Genomic DNA, 9,488 nt, shown 5'->3' on the forward strand with positions numbered 1-9,488 from the left:
TGAGACTTGAAACTTGAGAGAGAGAGAGGGAGAGAGAGAGAGAGAATATGCTGAAACTCTCTTGGTTTACCTTAGCTTCATTGTTTTTGTTGGCAGCATTATCAGAAGCCAACAACTCCAAGCCTGGTCGCCAAAAAGAATGTGAGAATCTCACAGCTCCCTACCAATTTGAGATTGGGAAAGGAGGATCATGTTCCATGGACGAGTAATACAATAAACTGCAGCAGTTTCTATATCCCACTAAAATCATTCTCGGGAAAAAGTAATATTATTGAGGTGGGACAACTTTCTCCATCCCAGGTACGCGTAAATAACTCAGTTGCTTATAGCTGCAACACCATTAAAATGGGAGCAATATTAATGTTGTTGTACTCTAGTTCTACTGCTCATCATGTTGCTGCAGTGGACTTGAGTACTGGCAGCACACAAAACACAATCGCTGAGACTGTGAACTTGACTGGCACCCGGCACGCAATCTCCGACTCTGCAAACAAGTTCACAGTCATACACAAGGGATGTGACAAGGTATGCAACATGATGAACACTTCGACTCATCATAGATGGTCTTCTGGTGGTAGTGGCTGTTGCAATTCTTCCACTCCCAAAGCCATTAATAAGTCTCTTGTGTCTGAGGCAGAGACACAGAGTATGGGAAACATTAGTTTCTGGCTTATCATGAGTAGCCGCAGCAAACGAACCAGGTCCAGGCTCATCTTTCCTATTTTGATGGTAGGAGACATGAACAGCACACAACAAGACGCGCTCATCATGTTTCCATCATTCTATTCCTACAACAGAATTGTCTCTGGTTCTCCTAAACTATATCCAACTACTCCCAGAATCCACACACGTACAAAACTGGAATACCACATAAAAATTGGCAAAGGTTCTTCGGACACACATCTATTGGACACATTCCAGACTATGACTCGGAAATATAATTACCACAGGAAAAGCAGACGTCTTCGAGGTTACATCCCACAACATATCAAAGTCTTTCCAGGCCCGGCAAAGCTCACTCTAGGTAAGCAAGCCCTCTGCTTTAGTGTACAAATTGACAAGTGCTATGCTCCCTTTAACATTTAATTAAAATGTAACCTTGCAGGTCTCGGCTTTTGTTTCTCATGTCTTTCATTTGTGATATCTGGAATTTATTTCAGTGTGAAGAAGCATAAGTTTATTAAGCTAAAATCCAAATTCTTCCAGAGAAACAGAGGGTTATTGTTAGAGCAGCAAATTGCTTTACGTGGAGGCACAACAATTTTAACAGCCGAGGAGCTAGATATGACTGCTGACTGTTATAAGAAAACTCACATTTTTGTTTCAGGAGGCAGTGGAACTGGAACGTCTCAAAAAGGACTTTCGCCAGAAAAAGTAGTGGCAGAGGGCCAAATTGAGCATTTTATAAGTGAAATTCTCACTCTTACTAAAGTAAACCATCAAAACTTGGTCAAGTTCTTGGGCTGCTGCTTAGAGACTGAAGCTCCAGTATTGGTCTATGAACTTGCCTGCAACGGGACCCTGTTTGACTACATTCATCATACCAATGAGAAAAGTTCATTGCCTTGGGATATCCTTTTGAAGATAGTCACAGAATCTGCAGTTGCTCTTGCTTATCTTCATTCTGCAACAGACTCATCAAAACAAATGATCATTCATGGAAATGTCAAGTCTTCCAACATACTTTTAACTGATTGTTTCATGGCCAAAATCTCCGGTTTTGGACCTTCAAGGTTGGTCCCTAGTACTGAATCCCAGATAAGCACATTAGTTCACGGGAAACTTGGTTATCTAGATCCGGAGTATCTCCATACAGGCCAGCTGACAGACAAGAGCGACGTTTATAGCTTTGGAGTCGTTTTGTTAGAACTTTTAACTGGGGAGATGCCCGTATCCTTTGATAGACCAGAAAATCAAAGAGTTATAACGTCCTACTTCCTTTTGTCTGCAGAACAATGTGGCCTCTTTCAGATTGTTGCGCCACAACTTGTAAATGAGGGAAGCAGAGAACAAGTCAGAGCAGTTGCGGACCTTGCTAAGAGCTGCCTCAAGTTGAGTAGAGCAGAAAGGCCAACAATGGAACAAGTGGCCAGGGAGCTACATAGGCTGTCCAACACGTATCCTAGGGTTAAAGTTGACAGCCATGACACTTAAAGTGAAAGGTTTTCTAGAGCTGTACCCAGTGAGGTTCCAAACGGTGCGTAAAAGTCAGAATCGTTGCATGCCGGGAGCCTGATGATCTTGTGAGAGGGTTCTTTGTTGGCATGTTAGGCAAATGCAGAACAGAGACAAAAAGGGCAATAGAAAGGATGTGTGATAGCTACTTTTGAGTTTTTCCCCTTATTTTCTTCCTTTGTTGTACATGGTTTGCTTCTCAAATTAGGTCTTGTTTTTAATTATCCATTAGCTTACGTGGTTGGGAGCTTTCTTTCGGACAAAGTATCCTGATAGTACTCATAGGGACCAGTATTTGAAAATATTTGATTTTTCAGACAGTTGCAGGTCTAGCTAATAAATAACACTCTCACTTCTTTGGAACAAATCATATAAGGCCAGGTAAATTTTTATGACTACATGTTGCCTTTATTTATTCCCATTAATATTTCGGCCAGCGCAAGCTCTATAGCAGTAATTAGCATTGCTAGACCCTTTCAATTTTCACTATGAAGTTGAACCATACCAAGAGCTAAGGCAATCTCCACTCAGCAGCCACAATCAAGGTTGGAAGAGGCAGGATCAAAAGAAACAGAGCAAAGCCTACTTCTCTCAGTGGTGAATGGTGATGACAGACTTAAGAACCATGAGAGGAGGCTTGTTAGAGTTGAAACGTTCCAGTTCTTGGTAGTGGAGGAACGTTTCTGTCACTAATAGCAGTACCTGGAAAAGCGAAGCTTCTTGACAATAGTAGACAGAGGATCTCGCTCCCTTCCATTGTTAAGAAGCCCATACAATAAAATTTGGCCAAGGTTGCCTCAACCAGCGAATGCCAGACTTACCCAAAAGTCTAGCCCGAATAGAACGATCAAAGAAAAGGTGACTGAGATTCATAAATTATATTGCCAGGACACAAACATGACTAGCAGAGGGACACTTCCTTTCAATTTATTATAACTGCCATGCTCCATAAACCCAATGTGATGCAACTTGACGACAGCCATGGGAAAAGTGAAAGGTTATCTTGAGTTGTGAGGCTGATGGTCTTGTGGGATGATTCTTTGTTCGCATGTGAGGCAAATGCAACGAAACAGAGACAAACAGGCAAGGGAAAGGATGCGTGGTACCTACCTTGAGATATTTCTCCCAGTTTTGTTCTTCCTAATGTGATGCTGCACCCGAGTCGAAATGCATGAATTCTTATTCCATCGACAGCATACCATTTCCACCTTGTTGGTCATGCACGTTTAACCAATCTATCAGAGTGCAATACTTCCTCGCTCTTCTGCTTCCAACATGTATTCCATCCTTTAAGTGCAAGGATCTCTGCCCCGATTGCACCAACAATATCATCATTGTCCACCACCTTCCCACCAATGCAGATTGGCATCACCCGACGCCATTTGATTTCCACATCAATAGTTGTACATCCCAATAAACCCATTTCCATATTTCGATTTCTCCTACAACTTTATGATATCCATTTGAATGCAAAACACTCAAATGTTAATCCAAGTGTTCAAATGGGCATCATGAAGGTGTGGGAGAAATCGAAATTTGGGAATGGGGTCGATTGATGTCTATTTGCACGAATGGCAATGTGGTGGACAATCATGATATCGTTTCAGCGAGAAAGAAAGGAAGGAAATGGGCGGAGGTCCTTGCAGTGAAGCATGGAATACAATCTGGTAGATTGGTTAAACATGTAAGCAAGGAAGGAAATGGTATGTTGTCGAGCGGGAATGATGGCATCTAAGATACAACTCATGAACGTATCTCCACATATAAGATGCATGGACTAATGATAATGAGGTGATAGTCCTAGACTCCTAGTTGTACCCGTTAAAATGCTAATTGCATGAAGTTATTTTCTATGTTCACTTGAAAATGTAATTGAGTGAAGGTTAAGGCTTTATGAGGTAGTTATCCGTTTAAACATACAATATTGATTTCATCGACATAAAATAGTTATCTTTAGGAAAGAGTGACAAATATAGTGAAGAAATATACATGTATATGCAAAAAGGTTTCTAGTATGAGAAATGACAAAGGTGGATATTGAGCTAGTAAAATTGTGTTTGTGTATGAGAGTGTGAGTGTGCGTTTATGTTTGTATTTTTTCTTCTCGTCCTGCTTCTATTTTATATGGGAAACTGGAAAACAACTTAACTAAATATCAATATCTACAACACAAATACATAATTTTGATAGTTCAAACCCATTGGAACCAATCTTTCAAAATAATTTATTTTTCAGACATTTGCAGGTCTAGCAAGCAAATACTATTCTCACTTCTTTTGGAATATATAAATTATAACACAAGACCAGGTACATTTTTATGGCATATGTATCTATATATCCTGGGCATTCCAAAGTGTAGTATAATGGTACGCAAGGAAGGACTGCATGCCCCAATCTATTGCCGTGAACATACAGCCAGAGCTTTGTAGCAATTACCCGTGAACATACACTGCCGATCCAGATGGCAGTGTATAAACCAAACCCCCATGATCAACCAAAAAGTAATTGACATCACATGATCAGCATCATTCATTACAACTTCATTAATTCTGAAGTTAAGCAGAGGAACGTCTTCTTGCACTGCCAGTTGTTTGGAAAGGAAGCTCGCAGCCAGTTTTTTTTTTACTCCCGTCAGTTTGTAAGATGCTCTTACTTTTTACTCACATCTATTGAAGTTTTGATCTATTGTAATAGGTTCTGAGGGCATTTTTGATATATCTTGAAGCTGTAGCAACCTTACCTATTACTGCAAAGGTCAAGAAACATTGATAACTTAACTGGAAACTACGTTTTCCTTCTTGGGTATGTTCCAATTTCTCCTGAGGCATTAACAAAAAATCAAGACATGCATATATGTAAAACGGTGTTGAAAAAAAAAGAAATTAAGCATTTAATAGTAGACCATATGTTCTTCTAAGTGACTGCTTCAAGGAAGAAACAAGGAGGGAGCAAGTGCATTTGGTCATATACTGAGCCTAACCCTTGACCTCGCAATAAGAAAACTAGAATTGAGATTCAATGCTGCATGAAAGAAAGAAACGCAGAAGGAGCAGACGTAAATCCTTTTCTTCAATACATCATTGAGCCCTCTAAACCAAAATTAAAATGAAAAGGATGTTGCTTCTCATACTAGGCCATCTCTTCCACAAACTCTCTTGGTTGACCTTAGCTTCATAGTTTTTGTTAGCAGCACTATCCGAAGTCAACAACTCCAAGCCCCCCTGCCAAAAAGAATGTGCTGGAATCTCACAGCACCCTGCCCCATTTGGTATTGGGAAAGGATAATGTTCCATGGGAGTGTATTGGTTTGACATAATAAACTGCATCAGCTCCTATATCCCGCCAAAGTCATTCTCAGGAAAAAGTAACATTATTGAGGTGGGGCAGCTTTCTCCATCCTAGGTACACGTAAATAACTCAGTTGCTTATAGCTGCAATACCATTAAAATAAGAAGAATATTATTAATGTTGTTGTACTTTAGTCCTACTGGCTACTGCTCCTCATATTGAGGCAACGAATTTGAGTACTATGAGACAATCTCCGACACTGCAAACAAGTTCACAGTCTTACTCATACACATGGGTTGTTGTGAGTGACTACTTTGGTTTTATGGGAGGGTCAACTAAGGTGCACAGTGAATGGATGAAGGTATGTAACATGATGACCACTATGACTCATCATCATAGGTGGTCTTCTGGTGGTAGTGGCTGTTGCAATTCTTACACTCCCAAAGCCATTAATAAGTCTGTTGTGCTTGAGGCAGGGATTCTAAGAAACATAACTTTTTGGTTTATCATGGGCCAACCAGGTACAGGCTGATCTTTCCTACGTTGATGGTAGGAGATATCAGCAGCACACGACAGGGCAGGACGTGCTCATCAAGTTTCCACAATTCTAATTTCTATTCCTACAAAAGAATTGTCTCTATTTGCCTAAACTATATCCAATCCAAGTACTCCCAGAATCCACACAAGTACGAAACTGGAATACCATATAAAAATCAAAATTGGTAAAGGTTCTCTTGACACACAATCGTATATCTATCTATCTATCTATCGGATATATTATGAAAGTCAGTCTATCTATCTATCTTTTGACACTCATCATTATGAAATTTCAAAGATAACCCAGGAATATAATTACCACAGGAAAAAGGAGAGGTGGCTGAGGAGGTTACATCCCACAACATATCAAAGTCTTTCTGGGCCCTGCATAGCTCACCCTAGGTAAGTAAGTCCTCTGCTCTAGAGTATAATTGATAAGTGCTAAGCTCCCATCAACATTTACATTTAATTAAATGTAACCTTGCAGGTCTCGGCTCTTGTTTCTCATGTCTTTTTTTTGTGATCTCCGGAATTTATTTCAGTGTGAAGAAGCATAAGTTTATTAAGCTAAAATCCAAGTTCTTCCAGAAGAATGGAGGGTTATTGTTAGAGTAGCAAATTGCTTCACATGGAGAGGAGGCACAACAATTTTCACAGCCGAGGAGCTAGAGATGGCCAGATTTGTATTGAAAACAATGAAAACAACTGACCTTTCCATTGCGTCTTGCATTACTGTAAGGAATGCTGCCTATGGACAACAATGATTTTCCAAAATCCTACCCTCTTACTGTGATGTCTCAGATTACCTGCTTCAGCTAATCTCCAGCGAGGAATTCAAATTTCATCTCAGAGTTGAAAAGCACAGGCATGAGGAAGGAATTAGATAGATATTATTATATCAAAAGGGGAACGAATATAGATGGGGTAGTACGGGAAATACAAAGAGATAAAGGAAAACACATAATAACACCCAAATCAAAACTGAATAGTATAAAATGACATATATATAGATATAGATATAGGAACAAGAAGTAATTATTAAGTCAAGCCAAGCCTCATCACCGAACCATCCAAAGGCAATTGGCAATAAAAAATGAAATTGAGAAAAGCTCATAAGTAAATAGAGTAACATATAAATAGGATGCCCACAAGTGAAACTGCTGGTAAAGGTCCAACTTTGGAGAACATTTTAGAAGAAATATAACCTGGAAACAGGAGAAGCCAGGAGAACGGACGACTAGAGTCTATCAGTTTGGGGCGCCTGCCTTGCCTGCTGCGAGCTCTCTTCCTTGCCGAGTACAGCCACCACTTGATGCAAGATAGCTTCAGTTGGTTGGTGAGAGTTGTGCAGGGCCTTGGAAATAGGTTGCCATTTTTCACCATACTTTGGTTGTGAAGCAATGCATCTTCGCAAAACATCCTTCTGGTTCTCATCAGTCCCATGCTGAAGTTCAAATTTGAAGTACAAAGCCCAGAAATCCCCAATATCTGGGGCAATTGTGACGGCCCTGTCGAGCCAAGTCCTAGCTCTCTTAACCTCACTGTGATGCCAGAATAACTTGGCCACAGCAGCAATGACGTGGGGATCGTAATCACATTTCCTAAGGGCATCCATAATCTTGGCCATCCATTGAGAAGGGGGGAGGGGTACCATACTCTCGATATATGCTGCCCACAAGATACCACTATTGGGACACTCATGCAAAGCCCTCACCATCAAAATATCAGCTTCCTTGTTATTACCATGCCTCAATTCAGTTCGAGTTGCAGCAAGCCACAGTTGAGGGTTGTGAGGATTTTTGTTCCTGGCTAGTGTGAGGACTGCACGAGCACTAGTCACCCCATTCAAATTCTCTTCAAGGTTAACAAGAGAAAGCCAGAGCGGTATAGAATTGGGGCAGTGCTTCAGCCCCAAGTCATAAGCCTCCTTGGCTTTTTCCAAACGATCAAGCCGTTCCTCTAGCTGTCCAAGCATCAACCACAATTTAAAGAACGAAGGAAATTTCTTCAACCCTTCATCAAGCAATTTCCTCTCCTCTTCAACATTCCCTAATCCTCTCTCAACAATTGCTGATTTCATCCATACTCTCTCTGTGCCTCCCCCCCTTTCTCGGGCTTCGGCAAGAATCATTCTAGCTCTCTCAGGTTCCCAAGACAAGTTCATGCTCTGCTTTGCATTTGCATTCTCCTCCTCCTCCTCCTCCTCCTCATTCGATTTCTCGGCAGTGGCGAGCTCAACCACCGCCTTCCGCAGCAGAACGGAATCAGGAATGTGTTGCAATCCTCTACTCAAAACCCTGCTCTTATTCGAGTCATCATGCTCCAAATTTGCAGCCTGCATCCACAACTTCACCGAATTGGGTATCAAATTCAATCCACGGGCAATCACAGCCTTACCTGCTTCATTGGAATTGGGGCTGCTCCTCGCATTCGCAATCCTACACGCCTCCAACCACACATCCACACTATTTGGGCACTCCTCACATCCTTTCTGAATCAATTGCCTCGCTGCCTCCATTTCCCCAGCGTCCTCCTCCAACCTCGCAGATGCAATCCAACAAAGTGGCTGCTTAGGATTCCTCTCCGTCAAACTCTTCATCAACCGTCTACCGTTCTTTATCGCATCCCTTTTTACCTCCTCCATACTACCAGTAAGATCGATTACCCTGACCTGAAACAAAATCGGAGTACGAATTTCAATGACAAAGCCACCGTCTCTATCTTTATCTCGTTCTCTTTAAAAAACCACCGACGACCGAACAAGACAGCAATTCCTTAGGAAACAGGAAAATTGACTTTTGCGTGTGTGCTTTTGTCTCTGTTTTTTCTTCTCGTCTTTGTATATTTATAGGCGGCTCTCACCTAGTGGTTTTCCTTTTCTGAAAAGGAATTCTTTCTTTTCCTTTCCGACTTCTATTAGGAAAAGACACCCAAAAATATAAGTTGGGAAAAATTCTTTGTACGAACGGCGCCGTTTTGCTTTGTAAAACCTAAAACTTCAGAGACAGGCAGACGGTGTCGTTTTTTAAAAAAAAAAAAAATCCCAAATTATAAAATTAGGTCCATCTTCTTCTTCACGCTAAAAATCTGGCGCCAAAAAGAAAAAGAAAACACCTCCGTAGACTTTTTTTGCTCCAGTACCTCCATAGCCACCGCATTTCACCGACTTCCATATCCACCGCACCGTCTCAGACCCCATAACCACGCCTGCCGTTCACAACCCCAATCTCTATCTCTCTCTCTTTCAATGGCGGAAGTGGGATGGGAGGATATCCAGGTATCGGCTAATCAAGAATTTGATGCTATAAAGATTGGCCAGAGGCTCTCTTGCATGCTATCAGATATATTCATTGTTCTCACTCGGAATGAAGAAGGAGCAGTACTGAAGTTGGTCAATTTGGGTTTTCAAGTAAAGGGGTTGTTGTCTGAAAATGTTACCTCCAATATGTTGCTGAACAAATTCATCAATGTTGTGAAGATTATTTACA

The 9,488-nt window shown here is 41.1% G+C and overlaps 2 protein-coding genes across 6 annotated transcripts; one reads left to right on the plus strand and one right to left on the minus strand.

The window, feature by feature from the left end:
- On the plus strand, positions 4–4,062 carry LOC18784974 (wall-associated receptor kinase-like 22). 2 transcript variants are annotated; one of them, XM_020556608.1, is made up of 3 exons: positions 4–1,024; positions 1,106–1,733; positions 1,952–2,028. In XM_020556608.1, the coding sequence occupies exons 1-3, from the start codon at positions 346–348 to the stop codon at positions 1,995–1,997; spliced, it is 1,353 nt and encodes a 450-aa protein (XP_020412197.1). In that variant the 5' UTR covers positions 4–345; the 3' UTR covers positions 1,998–2,028. The 2 variants fall into 2 exon arrangements, with proteins under 2 accessions (XP_020412197.1, XP_007219633.1); XM_007219571.2 differs by having other exon boundaries at positions 1,106–4,062.
- On the minus strand, positions 4,376–9,216 carry LOC18786182 (protein STABILIZED1). 4 transcript variants are annotated; one of them, XM_020556611.1, is made up of 2 exons: positions 7,206–9,216; positions 4,376–4,921 (listed from the first exon to the last, which is right to left on the minus strand). In XM_020556611.1, the coding sequence occupies exon 1, from the start codon at positions 8,642–8,644 to the stop codon at positions 7,238–7,240; it is 1,407 nt and encodes a 468-aa protein (XP_020412200.1). In that variant the 5' UTR covers positions 8,645–9,216; the 3' UTR covers positions 4,376–4,921; positions 7,206–7,237. The 4 variants fall into 4 exon arrangements, with proteins under 4 accessions (XP_020412200.1, XP_020412198.1, XP_020412201.1 ...); XM_020556609.1 differs by having other exon boundaries at positions 4,911–4,994; XM_020556612.1 differs by lacking the exon at positions 4,376–4,921 and adding an exon at positions 5,044–5,573.

This window comes from Prunus persica, chromosome G2, assembly GCF_000346465.2.
Source record: "Prunus persica cultivar Lovell chromosome G2, Prunus_persica_NCBIv2, whole genome shotgun sequence".
NCBI classification, from domain to species: domain Eukaryota; kingdom Viridiplantae; phylum Streptophyta; class Magnoliopsida; order Rosales; family Rosaceae; genus Prunus; species Prunus persica.

Coding starts and splice junctions, on each gene's coding strand:
- LOC18784974 (XM_007219571.2), top strand. CDS start 346: ATGGGAGCAATATTAATGTTGTTGTACTCTAGTTCTACTGCTCATCAT. Junction 1,025..1,105: donor CCCGGCAAAGCTCACTCTAG/GTAAGCAAGCCC, acceptor GTAACCTTGCAG/GTCTCGGCTTTTGTTTCTCA.
- LOC18786182 (XM_020556611.1), bottom strand. CDS start 8,644: ATGGAGGAGGTAAAAAGGGATGCGATAAAGAACGGTAGACGGTTGATG.